Source organism: Cherax quadricarinatus, chromosome 43 (assembly GCF_038502225.1).
Source record: "Cherax quadricarinatus isolate ZL_2023a chromosome 43, ASM3850222v1, whole genome shotgun sequence".
In the NCBI taxonomy this organism is placed as follows: Eukaryota; Metazoa; Arthropoda; class Malacostraca; order Decapoda; family Parastacidae; genus Cherax; species Cherax quadricarinatus.
This window is the reverse complement of record NC_091334.1, coordinates 27140783-27159239: the sequence shown is the minus strand read 5'-3', so window position 1 is coordinate 27159239 and position 18457 is coordinate 27140783. Positions and strand designations below refer to the sequence as shown.

The 18457-nt window shown below is 41.8% G+C and overlaps 1 protein-coding gene across 9 annotated transcripts in view; it reads right to left on the bottom strand.

Annotated features, from left to right (window-relative positions):
• Positions 1-275: 275 nt before the first annotated feature.
• LOC128694183 (uncharacterized) overlaps positions 276-18457 on the bottom strand; it is a 204651-nt gene continuing 186469 nt past the window's right edge. For all 9 annotated transcript variants that reach the window (XM_070093782.1, XM_070093783.1, XM_070093787.1 and 6 more), the window contains 3 exons: positions 13440-13580; positions 3391-3554; positions 276-3182 (listed from right to left, as the gene is read on the bottom strand). In XM_070093782.1, coding sequence (XP_069949883.1) covers positions 3041-3182; positions 3391-3554; positions 13440-13580 — 447 coding nt within the window. In that variant the 3' untranslated portion in view covers positions 276-3040. The remainder of the gene's footprint in view (positions 3183-3390; positions 3555-13439; positions 13581-18457) is intronic.

Here is an 18457-nt window from a genome sequence, read left to right as displayed (position 1 = left end):
AGTGTATATACACTGACACACACAACTCTCAGTGTATATACACTGACACACACAACTCTCAGTGTATATACACTGCACACACAACTCTGTGTATATACACTGACACACACAACTCTCAGTGTATATACACTGACACACAACTCTCAGTGTATATACACTGCACACACAACTCTCAGTGTATATACACTGCACACACAACTCTCAGTGTATATACACTGCACACACTTGTCAGTATATATCTTACATTAAAATTCAAAGTGTCAAAAATATGCAAATGCTTCACGATAAATTTATTTTGAAAGAATACAAAATGTTGGCTTCTAAATCTAAATCTAATTATACAAAAGCAAGTTTAGAAAGGACTCTTTTTTTACACTTTTCACAGTTATGTAAATCATTATCAAAGTTCTCAGCAGCAACAGTTAGAAAAGTCATGTAAATGTTCTTGAATGCTTTTCAGCAGTGAATTACTGGCAACAACAGTCTGGATGATCCTGACACTCAGTCATTAAATTTACCCTCTGTAAACCAGTCACAGGTAAGATCTGGAACTAATTTTCAAGGTTTACATCTGCTTTACAAAGGTTTATAACTGGTTTACAAGTTTTACATTTAGTTTACGAGGTTCACATCTGGTTTACATCAGATTTACGAGGTTCACATCTGGTTTACATCAGGTTTACGAGGTTCACATCTGGTTTACATCAGGTTTACAAGGTACACATCTGGTTTACATCAGGTTTACAAGGTTCACATCTGGTTTACATCAGGTTTACAAGGTTCACATCTGGTTTACATCAGGTTTACAAGGTACACATCTTGTTTACAACTATTTTACAAGGTTTACATCTGGGTAACAAGGTTTAAATTGTTTACAACTGGTTTTACAAGGTTTACAAGACCTCAACTGGTTTATGGTTGGTTTACAAACTTTACATAGAAGAGCTTTACAAAAAAGTTGACCGTATATAGAGCTTTATAAGAGCTGACTGTATATAGAGCTGAGTGAAGGACGGGTGGAGTTGAGAGGTACAGTGGCAGCACTCTGAAGGATGAGTGAGGATGTTGCAGATCAAAGATCCATCACCAACTCTGTCCACCTCTGGCTAGGCAGCCATTAACTGAATGATGGTGAATGATTCTTCTTCCTGGATGACTCTACCCTGCTGAAAGACAGTCAGTGGTATCCTGATAAAAGGCAATATATCACTACCATAAATAAGCCTCGGAGCATTACGTCCCCAAACCGAGTATAGCGAAACATCATCTCAGACGTCTTTCACATCTGTCACTGCACCAAGCTGTCAGCAACTCATTATACATAAGCAAGGAACATTTAACAAATACCTCATTGTTTTTAACTCATTGTACACCATATTTATGTATTGTGTCCACTATTACCATAGGCAGTGCTCAACATTGTTTTACAATACTTGCAACACTGAGTTCAACATTGGTGTCGTATACAAGTGAGAAACGCGTTCTGGCATGTTTTAAGTCCATCTTCGTCACTGCAACGCATTGTGATGAATCATAAATCCATCTTCGTCACTGTTATAACAGCTCACTGTTATAACCTGCAGTGCCTCGTGTATAAGCCATTAACAGTGATAAAAGCACAGCTGCCACAGCTGCTAGGTGCCAGTGATGCCATGTTAGTATGAAGCAGCTTAACCAGGCCACTGGGGCAGTGACCCCCAGGTACTAGGCCACTGGGGCAGTGACCCCTGGTACTAGGCCACTTGGGTGGTGACTCCCAGGTACTAGGCCACTGGGGTGGTGACCCCAGGTACTAGGCCATGGGGGCAGTGACCCCTAGGTACTAGGCCACTGGGGCAGTGACCCCACAGGTACTAGGCCATTAGGGCAGTGACCCCAAGTACTAGGCCACAGGGGCAGTGACCCCCAGGTACTAGGCCACTGGGGCAGTGACCCCAGGTACTAGGCCATGGGGGAGTGACCCCAGGTACTAGGCCACTGGGGCAGTGACCTTCAGGTACTAGGCCACTGGGGCAGTGACTCCCAGGTACTAGGCCACAGGGGCAGTGACTCCCAGGTACTAGGCCACAGAGGCAGTGACACCCAGGTACTACACAGGGGTGGTGACCCCCAGGTACTAGGCCACAGGGGCAGTGACCCCCATGTACTAGGTCACAGGGGTGGTTACCCCCAGGTACTAGGCCACAGAGGCAGTGACTCCCAGGTACCATGCCACAGGGGCAGTGGCCCCCAGGTACAAGTCCACACAGGTGGTGACCCCTAGGTACTAGGCCACAGAGGCAGTGACCTGAAGTACCATGCATAAGAAGACAACCACCTGAAGAACCAGGCCTATGGGGTGACCTCTCAAAGAACCAGGCCTATGGGATGACCTCCCAAAGAACCAGGCCAATGGGGTGACCTCCCAAAGAACCAGGCCAATGGGGTGACCTCCCAAAGAACCAGGCCAATGGGGGTGACCTCCCAAAGAACCAGGCCTATGCTGTAACCTCCCAAAGAACCAGGCCTATGGGGTCACCTCCCAAAGAACTTGGCCAATGGGGTGACCTCCCAAAGAACCAGGCCTATGGGGTGACCTCCCAAAGAACCAGGCCAATGGGATGACCTCCCAAAGAACCAGACCTATGGGGTGACCTCCCAAAGAACCAGGCCAATGGGGTGACCTCCCAAAGAACCAGGCCAATGGGGTGACCTCCCAAAGAACCAGGCCTAAGAGAACAACCACACCAAGTATAAGGCCTAATAGAATGACCACACCAAGTACTAGGCCTAAGAGAATGATCTCCAAGGTACCAGGCCTAAGAGGACAACCTCCCAGGTACCAGACCTAAGAGGCCTAATTTTATTAACACAATTCAACATGTTTAAAATAAATTACCTTATGAAAGTAATTTTTTTTGTCATTACAAAAAGTCACAGAATTAAAATTCTCCATTATAACTAAAAAAGTCATAAAATTACCATAATAAATAAATTATATACACGTCTCAATCATAGAGTCGACGAGTATTAATCGCATCTAGAAGAGTATTAAAAATGTCTAGAAGAGTCGAACTCGACTAAGCTTGGCATCAATCTCCTCTATGACGGCATCTACACGCTCACTGGCACCCTTGAAGGTGCCAGGCTCAGGACCAATCATCTTGATGAGTGCCGGCACCTCAGTTGACGAATAACAGAATCTGAACAAAGTGGAAAAAATGCCTCGTTACTTTTAACACATTTAAGATTGCCAGAGAACCATCATGGTAGTGTATACCACCATCATGGTAGTGTATACCACCATCATGGTAGTGTATACCACCATCATGGTAGTGCATACTACCATCATGGTAGTGTTCACTATAGTGCCATCACAGTAGCATAGTGTCATCATAATAGTACACTCACCTGCAGAGTGCCGTCATGGTACGCCACAACAGTTCCTCAGGGGGGTGGTTATTAAAGAATTGCAGTATTGCCATGGCCAACTCTGGTGCCACATCATCAAAGACAACTGTTTTCACCTCCTTAGTGCCAAGGTTGTACATGATGGCTGAACCATACTCTTGTACCTGTAATTCATATAATGCATCAGTGTGTATGCTGTGTATAAAAGGTTGTACATGACAGACAAAAATTACAGACCAGTAGCCCTTACAGGGAAGTTAGGGAGATGGATTTTTGGGTTCCTAACACACACAACACAAATTTAGTACAGGCAGCCATCGCTAATCCAGCATCATTGGGACCTGTAGTGTGCTGGATTATTGAGTTTGCCAGATTACAGAGTAATTAAGCTAGAATACACTTAACCCTTTGAGGGTCGACAGGCCCTCTCCGAAACTCGTTCTCAGGGTCGGCCAAATTTAAAAAAAAAAAAAAATTATTTTCTCTTATGAAAAGATAGAGAATCTTTTCCCGATCATAACGACACCAAAAGTTTGAAATTTGATAGAAAACTTACGGAATTATGCTCTCGCAAAGTTAGCGGTCTCGGCGATGTTTACGGATCGGCGATTTTGTCCACTTTGAGCTCCATTTTCGGCCAATTTCACTGTACTAGTCGACAAAAAACATGAATATTTCGCTAGAACTCCATTTTTTCTATCGAATGGGTGCAAGAAACCACCCATTTATAAATTCAACTATCCAGTACAGTGGTCAGAATTTAGCAATTTTGCCAATTTCACACAAATTTCAAAAGATGCCAATTTCCGAATAGGGTCCAGAATAAACAAGAAAGACATTCCTGGCACTAAAATGACATTTCCTCTAGTCATTAGTCACGTCTCAAGGCCCCTCTTATATTCTTTTGCTTTCCACTTTGAATTTTTATTCTCACAAAAAATATAAGATTTACTGTTATGCAGACTACTGCATTAGTGTAAAAAATGGTATAAATATTATTGGTGCACTTGTGAAAGAATATTAGACTCACCAGTTGACGTGTATTGCACGCTTGGCACGATTTGTTTACTTTTGAAGTTTGGTAAAAATCGAACATTTCTGCTACTTTGAGCTCAATTTCAAGGCACCTTTCATTGTAAAACCAGTCAAAATCATCTCAATTTCAGTAATATGTCTTCCATTCTATAAAATGAGACCAAGAAAACTAGAATACAACAATAAATACTATACGAAAATACACTGCAAAGTCGCTGATTTATTAAAAAAAAATGGAAAAAGTTTTTCTTTTCTCATTATGCACCGTGTGCTGCAGGATTTTTTTTAGACTGTGCACACTGACCACATAGACCCATTCTTTCATATGAAGGCCTACCAGCTTTCTCCCACTAGATTTGAGGTCGCTAGAATTTATGAGTACTAGTACGTCAAAAACCCCTACGCGTAAGACGTACTAGTACGACGAAAACCCTCAAAGGGTTAATTAACCTATTAATAGAGACTCTGCTACATCGTCCTGATTTTCATCACTTTTCTCCAGTGGATTTACAACCATCTGCACAATTTCTGAGTCAGTATAATGATGAAATTATGCTAGCTAAAATTAGTGCCGGATTACTGATGGAACCGGATAACTGATTGCCGGATTAGTGATGGCCGTCCTGTAGTAAACAGCAAAATCCAGCACCACTGAAGTAAAGAGCCCAATTCCCCAAGGCACTGTCCTGGTACCTCTGCTGTTTCTTATCCTCATGGCAAACAGATAAAAATACCCATCACAGTTCTGTATCATCAACTGCAGATGACACTAAAATAACTATAAATATCACTTCGTTAGAAGACACTAAAAAATTAGAGAAAAATATAAGCAAGATTTTCCAGTAAGCAATGAAGAACATGATATTCAATGATGATAAGTTCCAGCTGCTGAGATATGGAAAGAATGAAGAACTCAAAAGGAACACTGCATACAAAACTTAAGAGGATCATCAAACAGAAAGGAACATGTGAAAGACTTCAAAATCAAATCAAATCAAAAATTAAAATTTTTATTTCTTTGTGTAGTACACAAACTGTAGTTTGTGTGTAATAAAGTATTGTCAAGCACAAAATAAGCCACTAGGATGTTTGAACATTTTGGGCAGACTAATCCTAATGCTTATACAGTATGTACTTAAAACTAGACACATACGTTATGGAGTGGTAAATTTTGTGTATTTTTATGAAAAAAAGCTCATAAAAAATTATAGTTAGAAAAATTTATAGTAGAGAGGTAGCAAAAAAAGGTTATTACAATTACAGTGGAACCTCGGTTTTTGTATGCCTTAGTTTGTATATAAAACTATAGTTATTCTCTATAAAATATATTTTTTGTTAATATTTTTGGGTGTCTGGAATGGAATAATTGGATTTACATTATTTCTTATGGAAAATATTGCTTCAGTTTTCATACGATTCGGTTCATCGTCAGACGTTTTCGAACAAATTAGTCACAAAAACCAAGGTTCCACTGTAGTACAATTTACACTAGTACAGTTTTAGGTGTATATTAATACTTAAAACTAATTTAGTGATCTTCAGCTAATTGGAATTTCTTGAGTAGTTTAACTGGTTATATTTCAGGCTAGGAAAAATATAAGAGATGGTGAAGAAACAGAAATACGTAGCTGGATGAGTTTTGTGTCTTATGTTGTGCCGGTGTGTTCTGGTGGAGCTATCAAGGAGAAGTTTGAGAGGAGCTTTTATATCAGATTTTAATGTTCTATATATACATGCACAATAATGAGTGCATATTTTGTATATTAAGTTCAAACTCTTGAAGAGTGGAGGGGTGTGTTATCTGGCACAGGGTGAGAGTCTGCACAGAAGCTCTTCATTGGGTTATTAATGGTTTAAGGTGAGTAGTCATAGTAGATCCCCAAACACAAATACCACAGGTGAGGTAAAGGTAGATTACAGAGTGGTATAGCATAAGTAGTGTTATGTGGGGTATATAGTACAGGTACCATCCAACTTACGACCAAGCTTGGTTCCGACCAACCGGTCATAAGTCAATATGGACGTAAGTTGAACCTTATTACTGAATATCAACATCACATTTTTGTAATGACTTTATTTTATTGTTTTATTTTGGTATTTCATTTTTTACTATACTTTTTATGCTGTTAGGACTGTGTTTTATACTGTAAGGTTTAGGATAAACACTGTGTACAACACACACTTGTTTATTTCCCAGAAATTTGGCATGCAAAACACAGTCGTAAGTCAAGTGGTCGTATGTCGAGCAGGTCGTACGTCGGATGGGAGGTGTACTGTATCTTGGAGAGGACGACTACTGTTGTGGAGACCTTCTTGGCTATGTGTTGGATGTAAGTATGAAATTTCAAGTTGCAGTCAAGGTGAAGACCTAAAAATTTGCCTTCAGTGTATCTTGTAATGGGAGAACCAATGATCAATATGTTAAGCTGGATATTTAAAGCTCTGCTTCCAAACAGTATGTAGTAGGTTTTGTCTATACTGAGAGAGATCATTGATGTAAATGAGAAAGAGCAAAGGGCCAAGGACACTACCTTGGGGCACTCGTATGGCTAAGTAAATGACGATTGGTTCACAGAACCGACACGTTGATAAATTAGACACATGTGCAACTCTTGGGTATCTTTATTGAGGAAACGTTTTGCCACACAGTGGCTTCATCAGTCCATACACAAGAGAGGCTAGAAGAACAGGAGGAGAATGAGGTAATCAGTCCCTCAGCCTTGAGCCGATGTGGTCAGTCCATCAATCTTGAATAGAATGGATGGACTGATCACATCGACTCAAGGCTGAGGGACTGATTACCTCATTCTCCTCCTGTTCTTCTAGACTCTCTTGTGTATGGACTGATGAAGCCACTGTGTGGCGAAACGTTTCCTCAATAAAGATACCCAAGAGTTGCACATGTGTCTAATTTATCAAGTAAATGATGTTACACCATTTGTGGAGACATACCGGTGTCTACTGCTAAGATTTTAGGTTCTAGTTTAAGGTGCAAGATATTATGGTCCACTGTACTGAATGATTTTCACAGATCTCTGAAGATCTCCAGAAAATATTCATTTTTTTTTTCAAGAGCTGCATAAAGCAGTTCAAGCATTTGTATAATTGATCATTTGATCGTTTTTTTCAGCCTAAACCCAAACTGGCAGGAGTTAAATATGTTGCGAAATATTAGGTAGGAGTAAATTTGCTTATGTATGTTTTTTTTTCAAAGATCTTAGATAGGGCAAGTTTGATATAGGCCGATGGTTGTCCAGTTTAGTTGGATTGCCTCCTTTAAAGATCAGGGTGACCCTTGCTATCTTGAGTATGGATGAGAAGGTTGAGGATCAAGGTGACCCTTGCTATCTTGAGTATGGATGAGAAGGTTGAGGATCAAGGTGACCCTTGCTATCTTGAGTATGGATGAGAAGGTTGAGGATCAAGGTGACCCTTGCTATCTTGAGAATGGATGAGAAGGTTGAGGATCAAGGTGACCCTTGCTATCTTGAGTATAGATGAGAAGGTTGAGGATCAAGGTGACCCTTGCTATCTTGAGTATGGATGAGAGAGTTGAGGATCAAGGTGACCCTTGCTATCTTGAGTATGGATGAGAAGGTTGAGGATCAAGGTGACCCTTGCTATCTTGAGTATGGATGAGAAGGTTGAGGATCAAGGTGACCCTTGCTATCTTGAGTATGGATGAGAAGGTTGAGGATCAAGGTGACCCTTGCTATCTTGAGAATGGATGAGAAGGTTGAGGATCAAGGTGACCCTTGCTATCTTGAGTATAGATGAGAAGGTTGAGGATCAAGGTGACCCTTGCTATCTTGAGTATGGATGAGAGAGTTGAGGATCAAGGTGACCCTTGCTATCTTGAGTATAGATGAGAAGGTTGAGGATCAAGGTGACCCTTGCTATCTTGAGTATGGATGAGAAGGTTGAGGATCAAGGTGACCCTTGCTATCTTGAGTATGGATGAGAAGGTTGAGGATCAAGGTGACCCTTGCTATCTTGAGTATGGATGAGAAGGTTGAGGATCAAGGTGACCCTTGCTATCTTGAGCATGGATGAGAAGGTTGAGGATCAAGGTGACCCTTGCTATCTTGAGTATAGATGAGAAGGTTGAGGATCAAGGTGACCCTTGCTATCTTGAGTATAGATGAGAAAGTTGAGGATCAAGGTGACCCTTGCTATCTTGAGTATAGATGAGAAAGTTGAGGATTTCACTGATTTCTTCAACAGAGTTGCAACAATGGTTGACAATACATGAGCTGCTGTTTTGTACATGATTGGTGGCAAGTTATTTAGGCTTCCTGTTTTTTTGTTTTGTTTTGGGGGGGGGGGGTTATTTTATAATAAGTGAGACTTCAGTAGGATTAGTTGGAGTTATATACATATAGAGTATTTTGGTAATTTCCAGTGAGTTAGTCTTTTTCCTGAGTATTCGTGGTTGGGATTCTGTTTGCTAGTTATGATGCTATAGTAAAGAAAAAAACATTAGGATTTGTTGGCAGTGTCTGCAGGCTGGATGTCTGGTTCATTGAGCTTAGTTAGGTTTATATCTCTGTTTCTGGACAGTTTTTAAGAACCCAGGATTTCAGAGAGGTTTTTCCAGGTCTTACATCCCATTTTATTTCACTAAATCTGCTTGGATAATGAAGGTATATATTGTTTGGTGTGATCTTATAATATAAAACCCAGTCCGAACTGTTCTTCATATTGATGTGTTTTTTATCAATGGATTTGTGGATGCTATTTTTAAGTCATGGGCTGCTTAGTCTCTGGTGTAATCTGTTCAGTTTTGTTTGTAAATTTTTTTTTTTTTTTTTTTTTTTTTTTTTTAAGAAAATTTTGATACATTCATCAATGTCATGGCTGTCAGCTGGCTGTCTGTGGCTGTCAGTGTCACCTAATGCTGAAATGAAGTTATTTACTGATGACTCATCATGGAGATGAAATGAGATCTTGTGTCTTGAGGCAATTTACATAAGTTGGTTATGAGGAAGATGAGGGTAGGAGTGTGTGGTGTTGTCTGTGATTATCCCAGCTTGTAGTAGAGATATAAACGGCGACTGTTAAAGTTGGAAGTAGGGAAGACAGTTTTAGCAGAAGACTAGTCAATAGGATGACTGTGATCTCTGACGTGACAGAAAAAAAGCATTGTTAGTGTCGGCAAGCCTAACACTACTTTTGCGCTGCCTAAGTCTGTCAGAAAGAGATAGGCCAGTTTCTCCAACGTACTGAAGAGGACAGGAAGAACAAGAAATAGAGTAGACACCAGGAGCAATTTATAGAGGGAGGAGAGGTATGACTACTTCCAACTTTAACAGTCGCCGCTGGTTGAATCCTCCCTTATACACAACTTTCTTGTATGAATCTTAGTCCTGGCTTTGTCTCTGTAGATGCCTTCCTTTCCCACTACATTGTAAAATGCTCCAAACTTCAGAACACCTGATTCCTCCTTTTTCTTCTTCTCCCTCTTCCTCTTTCCTTTTTCTCCTTTAGGTTGTCTTTCTTCTGCCTTGGGTATTTGTTCATTATTTATTTATTCCCCCCCCCTGTGTTCTTGCTTTTACTGTCTGTGGGCACCTAGCTCCATTGTGGGCACCTAGTTCCCTTGCAGTGCTTCTCTTTCTTAGTATTTGACTGGCTCCTCCTCCTCCATACTACCTTCCCCGCTACTACCTTCTACCTATATATACTCCCTCTTTCTCTCCTTTTTGTTAGTGTGACTTTGTAAATGGTCCAAGTCGGACCAAAACGTCGTCGTAAGCTCCTCTCTTCAATGTGCGGGTTATTTGTGCATCGTTCCAGTCACGGTATTGTGCCTTTTTTTGTTACTAGTTACAGATTGTTTCACAACACTGTTCATGGATATTAGTGGGTACAAACTGCATTTTATTCTGACTCAGATAGGCCAGCATTACTTATGTTTTTTTTAGCTAATGTTCATTAGAAAAGAAGTATTACTTTCCTGACTGCAATTATCTGCCCCTCACAAGGCACTGGTGAGGCTGTAGCTCATGGCACAGTTTTCTTAGTCTACAAAGGTTTTATCATATTTTAGTAAGGCAATCATTGATGTACGCACCACTTTTTGTAGTTATATATGACTGAAATAGGTTATTTCTTATTGAGCTACAGCAGAAATTTGATAGTACAGTTTATTCTAAGTTTGATTAGTTATCAGTTTACACTCTTTTTATTTCATCACTATTATGTTTACTTTAAGGTTGTCTATGACCAGCTGTATGGTGGTATACATGTGTCTTGGGTTATGACAGCTGGGAGATATTGGCTGTTAACTACAACAGCATCAGACAGCTGTTGTTGGTCTGTATGATCCTTACAGAGTTTGATGACACCAGCAAGTTGCGAGTCTACTTGTGATTTTTCTTCTTTAATGTTGATGTTGAGTCACTTGCTGTTTGAGGAGGCTGATGGTGTCTTGAGTCTCAGTGTGAGTGTTACTATTTTGTTCTAGTGTCTTTATTTTGTGCTCCAGGTTTGTGATCTTGTTTAAATAGTCAGCCCGAGCAGTCTTTAGTTCAGTGCTGCAAGTTTATAGTTCTTGCATTTCCCTGGTTACCATATCAATTTTTTCACCTTAGATACTAATGAATTTGCTATATTTGGGTCATGTATCTTCATATCAAATCCAGGGAAGGAGTAGTGCTTATTGCTTGAGGTAGCAGCCATGTTGATGTTTGCTGGGTGTTGTCTCCTGGCTGGGAGGAGACACTGTACTTGTAGAATATTCCCCTCATCTGTGTTCTGAGTCCTGGGTTGGTGTCTGGATCCTCCTCTGCTGTCCTGGCCTTTGGCCATTGGTAGTAGCTTCAGATGTTTTGTTCTATATGGGTAGTGGGCGGATGTTGGGAAGTTTCACTTCGCCCAGCCGCAGGGCAGACGGTGGGGTGACAACAAGCAATCTTCTTGCTTAGTAATATAGCATATATGTGGGTGGTTTCTGCAGCTGATTTATATCATTCTGGATCTTCATATATGTTGGCGTTATATGTATCTTTGCGAAGCCATTACAGGGTTGTTAGGATGTCTCAGTTACTAGCAAAACACAGGAGCAAAGACCTTACTGCCCCTTCCACTGGGAATAATTAATGTCAGCTGACCTTTTATAAGGAACACAGTAAAACAAAGGTCATGACAACCAGGAGGATGACAGGGTGGAAATATAAACACTTAAGCAGTATAATGTGATCCTTTATTGACAACGTTTCACCCACACAGTGGGCTTTATCAAGTCACAAACAGATCTGATTGTGACTTGATAAAGCCCACTGTGTGGGCTAAATGTTGTCAAAGGATCACATTATACTGCTTAAGTGTTTGTTTCCATTGTGTTGGTATTTTATACCATTTATTTCCAGGATGACAGAGTGCATAATGAGAACCTTCAAAACAAGGGAAATAGTGTCAATGGTGACACTTTTTAAATAACTCATTCTCCTTTATTTCAAATATTGCTCAGTGATGACGGCCCCATTCAGGGAAGGAAAAATATCAGCGCTGGAACATATACAGAGATCATTTACAGCCAGCATAGAACCAATAAAACATTTAAATTACTGGGAAATACCTTGAAGTTTTAAATATGTACTCACTGGAGCAGAGGAGAGATACATTATAATATATACCTAGAATGTGCTTGAGGGCCTTGTCCCAGGTCTGTACACTGACACAACAACATACTGGAGTCAGAGATATGGAAGTGCAAAATCTTTCTTTCTTTCAATACACTGGCCATATCCCACCAAGACAGGGTGGCCCAAAAGGAAAAATTAAAGTTTCTCCTTTTACATTTAGTAATATATACAGGAGAAGGGGTTACTAGCCCCTTGCTCCTGGCATTTTAGTCGCCTCTTACAACACGCATGGCTTACGGAGGAAGAATTCTGTTCCACTTCCCCATGGAGGTAAGAGGAAATTAATAAGAACAAGAACTAGTAAGAAAATATTAGAAAACCCAGAGGGGTGTGTATATATATGCTTGTACACGTATGTGTAGTGTGACCTAAGCGTAAGTAGAAGTAGCAAGACGTACCTGAAATCTTGCATGTTTATGAGACAGAAAAATGGACACCAGCAATCCTACCATCATGTAAAACAATTACAGGCTTTCATTTTACACTCACTTGGCAGGACGGTAGTACCTCCCTGGGCGGTTGCTGTCTACCAACCTACTACCTAGGAAGTGCAAAATAACCCAGTGAAAAGCAGGTGTGCCATGCATACAATAAGAGAACACTGTATCAACATTCATGGTCCCAGATTATTCAACATCTTATCAGAAGATATCAGAAACACTGCTGGAACACGTGTAGAAGCCTTCAAGAGGAAACTGGACAAGTATCTTCAAATGCCAGATCAACCAGGATGTGATGGATATGTGGGGCAGTGGGACACCAGCAGCAACAGCCTGATGTCCCACTCCCACTCCAGGCTCCCGGAGTAAAAAAAAAAAACTCTTGGAACTCATCAAAGGTAACAATAAAGGCAGTAATATAAGTGTGTATAGTATTACAGGTACTCATGTACCCGTGTATGGTACTCTTGTGTATTGTATTGTATTGTATTGTATTGTACCTGTAATAGTACATCAGTGTGTATACTGTGTATAGTTGATGAATCATACTTTTGTAATACCATGTTAGATCACTATGTATATTGTGTGTACAGAGGGAATAACGTGCATCAACCATACTTATGTTACTATTACTAGGTTAAAATACTGGTATGTTACTAGTACTGGGTTAACATACTAGTATGTTACTAGTACTGGGTGCCAGTGTCTGCAGCAATGCTAATAAGAGATTCATCACCTGACCAAGTGCCAGGGAATGCCTAGCTTGCTGGGTGCCAGGAATGTCTCACACCCAGTTCGGTGTCAGCTATGTCTGACACACAGCTGGATGTAAGCTATGTCTGACACACAGCTGGGTGTCTATGTCTGACACCCAGACTGACCACTACAACTGGCACACTGTAATAACATACCTCAGTGTTACACTGACCTTAGCATTGGAATGGAGGAGAGCGTTAACAGCGACCTTAGTGGTGACACGGATGTTACTGGCTTGCTGACCACCGTCCTGCCACTCACTGATGTATAACAACCACTCTGACGGGCTCAGGTGCTCAAACATGTTGCAGAACTGGCAAGTAATAATAACATGAATAATAATAATAATAATAATAATAATATAAAAATAGTTTGTTGGATTATTTATTAGTGGATAAAAGGTTGATGGGTAGACTACAGGATGTGCATGTTTATAGGGGGGCCACAGATATATCAGATCATTATTTAGTTGTAGCAACAGTTAAACGAAAATAGCATCAGCAAGTAAGAGAGAGGTGAAAGTTTATGTATTAACCTTTTGACTGTTTCAGGCCCCTTTCTGAAACTGTCATTCTATGTTGCTAAATTTTTGAAAAAAAAAAAATTATTTTTTCTTATGAAATGATAGAGAATCTTTTCCCGATGGTAATGACACCAAAAGTTCGAAATTTGGTCAAAAACTCATGGAATTACGCTCCCGCGAAGTTAGCGGTCTCGGCGACATATGCGTATCGGCGATTTCGCCGACTTTGAGCCCTATTTTCAGCCAATTCCTTTGTTCCAGTTGACCAAACTCATAGCTATTTCTTTAGAACTCCATTTTATCTATCAGCTGAGTACAAGAAACTTCCCATTTACCAATTTGGACTACCCAATATTGTGGTCAGAAATTGGCAATTTGGCCAATTTCACGCAAACTAAAAAAGATGCCAATTTCAAAATAGGGTCCAGAATAAACAAGGTAGACATTCTTGGCACTAAAATAACATATCCTCTGTTCATTAGTCACATCTCTAGGCCCCTCTTATATTATTATTGCTTTCTATTTTGATTTTTTATTCATACAAACAAATACAGAATTTACTGTTGTGCAGACTACTGCATTATTGTAAAAATGGTATAAATAATATCAGTGCACTAGTGAAAGAATATTAGACTCCCCAGTTGACGTATATTGGATATGTGGTGTGATTTGTTTACTCCTGAACATTGGTAAAAATCGAACATCTCCGCTAATTTGAGCTCAGTTTCAAGGTCGTTTTTATCGTCAAAGTAATGAAAATCATCTCTATTTCTGTAATATGTTTTCCATTTTATCACCTAAGACCATGAAAACGAGAATACAATGATAAATACTATACGAAAATACACCTCAAAGTCGGCGTTTTATTCCAAAAAAACTATCAGTTTTTTTTTCTCATTACGCAATGTGTGCTGCAGGATTTTTTTATGTGGTGCACACTGACCACACAGACCCATTCTCTCACATGTGGGCCTACCAGCTTTCTCCTGCTTGATTTGAAGCCGCCAGAATTATTGAGTATACATATATACGTCAGAAACATTGGCTCATAAGACGTATTTATACGTCGAAAACAGTCAAAGGGTTAAGGGAGGAGGAAGTTAGGGTAAGATATAAGCAACTATTGGGAGAAAGGTGGGATAGTGAGAGTATAGTTAGTGGGGGGGGGGGGGTTGAAGATGAGTGACATAGTTTTAATAATGCAGTCTTAGACTGTGGGTCAGAAGTTTGTGGCTATATAAGGGTGGATGTGGAAAGAAGGAGGCGTGATTGGTAGAATGAAGTTAAGGGTGTGATAAGGAAGATAAAGTTAGCATATGAGAAGTTTTTACAAAGTAGAAGTGATATAAGGATGGAGGTGTATATGGAAAGCAAAAGAGAGGTTACGAGAGTGGTGAAGGAATGTAAAAAGAGTGCAAATGAGAGAGAGTAGGTGAGATGCTGTCAACAAATTTCGCTGAGAATAAGAAAAAGTTTTGGAATGAAATAAACAGGTTGAGAAGCCATGGCAAACAAATGGATTGGACAGTTAAAAACAGAATAGAAGAGTTAGTTGATGGGGAGTTGGAGGTATTGGGAAGGTGGAGGTAATATTTGGAGGAACTGTTAAATGTTGATGAAGAAAGAGAGGCATAATTTCATGCAATTGCCATGGAGGTATAACATCTTTTAGGAGTGAAGAAGAGCAGGATGTGAGTGTGGAGGAAGTATGTGAGGCTGTGGGTAGAATGAAAGGAGGTCAAGCACCTGGAATTGATGGGATCATAAAAGATATGTTAAAAGCAGGTGAGGATATAGTTTTAGACTGGTTGGTACTTTTGTTCAATAAATGTATGAAAGAGGGAAGGTACCAAGGGACTGGCAGAAAGAGTGCATACAGTGGACCCCCGGTTAACGAACTTTTTTCATTCCAGTAGTATGTTCAGGTGCCAGTACTGACCGAATTTTTTCCCATAAGGAATATTGTGAAGTAGATTAGTCCATTTCAGACCCCCAAACATACACGTACAAACGCACTTACATAAATACACTTACATAATTGGTCGCATTTGGAGGTGATCGTTAAGCGGGGGTCCACTGTAGTTCCTTTATATAAATGGAAGGGGGACAAGAGTGTAAAAATATAAGGGAATAAGCCTTCTGAGTATACCAGGTACAGCGTACGGTACGGTTATTATTGAAAGAATCAGAGGAAAGATGGAGAGAAGGATTGCAGAAGAACAAGGAGTTTACATTGAAGCATATGAGTGAGCAATATCTAGAAAAGGGTAAGAAGGTTTCCATTATATATGGAAATATATGTGTCCTAGGTAGTAGGTTGGTAGACAGCAACCACCCAGGGAGGTACTACCATCCTGTGGTAGTAGGTTGGTAGACAGCAACCACCCAGGGAGGTACTACCATCCTGTGGTAGTAGGTTGGTAGACAACAACCACCCAGGGAGGTACTACCATCCTGTGGTAGTAGGTTGGTAGACAGCAACCACCCAGGGAGGTACTACTGTCCTGTGGTAGTAGGTTGGTAGACAGCAACCACCCAGGGAGGTACTACCATCCTGTGGTAGTAGGTTGGTAGACAGCAACCACCCAGGGAGGTACTACCATCCTGTGGTAGTAGGTTGGTAGACAACAACCACCCAGGGAGGTACTACCACCTTGTGGTAGTAGGTTGGTAGACAGCAACCACCCAGGGAGGTACTACTGTCCTGTGGTAGTAGGTTGGTAGACAGCAACCACCCAGGGAGGTACTACCATCCTGTGGTAGTAGGTTGGTAGACAGCAACCACCCAGGGAGGTACTACCATCCTGTGGTAGTAGGTTGGTAGACAACAACCACCCAGGGAGGTACTACCATCCTGTGGTAGTAGGTTGGTAGACAGCAACCACCCAGGGAGGTACTACTGTCCTGTGGTAGTAGGTTGGTAGACAGCAACCACCCAGGGAGGTACTACCATCCTGTGGTAGTAGGTTGGTAGACAGCAACCACCCAGGGAGGTACTACCATCCTGTGGTAGTAGGTTGGTAGACAACAACCACCCAGGGAGGTACTACCATCCTGTGGTAGTAGGTTGGTAGACAGCAACCACCCAGGGAGGTACTACTGTCCTGTGGTAGTAGGTTGGTAGACAGCAACCACCCAGGGAGGTACTACCATCCTGTGGTAGTAGGTTGGTAGACAACAACCACCCAGGGAGGTACTACCATCCTGTGGTAGTAGGTTGGTAGACAGCAACCACCCAGGGAGGTACTACCATCCTGTGGTAGTAGGTTGGTAGACAGCAACCACCCAGGGAGGTACTACCGTCCTGTGGTAGTAGGTTGGTAGACAGCAACCACCCAGGGAGGTACTACCGTCCTGTGGTAGTAGGTTGGTAGACAGCAACCACCCAGGGAGGTACTACCATCCTGTGGTAGTAGGTTGGTAGACAGCAACCACCCAGGGAGGTACTACCGTCCTGTGGTAGTAGGTTGGTAGACAGCAACCACCCAGGGAGGTAGTACCATCCTGTGGTAGTAGGTTGGTAGACAGCAACCACCCAGGGAGGTACTACCATCCTGTGGTAGTAGGTTGGTAGACAACAACCACCCAGGGAAGTACTACCATCCTGTGGTAGTAGGTTGGTAGACAGCAACCACCCAGGGAGGTACTACCGTCCTGTGGTAGTAGGTTGGTAGACAGCAACCACCCAGGGACGTACTACCATCCTGTGGTAGTAGGTTGGTAGACAACAACCACCCAGGGAGGTACTACCATCCTGTGGTAGTAGGTTGGTAGACAACAACCACCCAGGGAGGTACTACCATCCTGTGGTAGTAGGTTGGTAGACAGCAACCACCCAGGGAGGTACTACCATCCTGTGGTAGTAGGTTGGTAGACAGCAACCACCCAGGGAGGTACTACCATCCTGTGGTAGTAGGTTGGTAGACAGCAACCACCCAGGGAGGTACTACCATCCTGTGGTAGTAGGTTGGTAGACAGCAACCACCCAGGGAGGTACTACCATCCTGTGGTAGGTTGGTAGACAGCAACCACCCAGGGAGATACTACCATCCTGTGGTAGTAGGTTGGTAGACAGCAACCACCCAGGGAGGTACTACTGTCCTGTGGTAGTAGGTTGGTAGACAGCAACCACCCAGGGAGGTACTACCATCCTGTGGTAGTAGGTTGGTAGACAGCAACCACCCAGGGAGGTACTACCGTCCTGTGGTAGTAGGTTGGTAGACAACAACCACCCAGGGAGGTACTACCATCCTGTGGTAGTAGGTTAGTAGACAGCAACCACCCAGGGAGGTACTACCATCCTGTGGTAGTAGGCTGGTAGACAACAACCACCCAGGGAGGTACTACCATCCTGTGGTAGTAGGCTGGTAGACAACAACCACCCAGGGAGGTACTACCATCCTGTGGTAGTAGGTTGGTAGACAGCAACCACCCAGGGAGGTACTACCATCCTGTGGTAGTAGGTTGGTAGACAGCAACCACCCAGGGAGGTACTACCATCCTGTGGTAGTAGGTTGGTAGACAACAACCACCCAGGGAGGTACTACCATCCTGTGGTAGTAGGCTGGTAGACAGCAACCACCCAGGGAGGTAGTACCATCCTGTGGTAGTAGGTTGGTAGACAGCAACCACCCAGGGAGGTAGTACCATCCTGTGGTAGTAGGTTG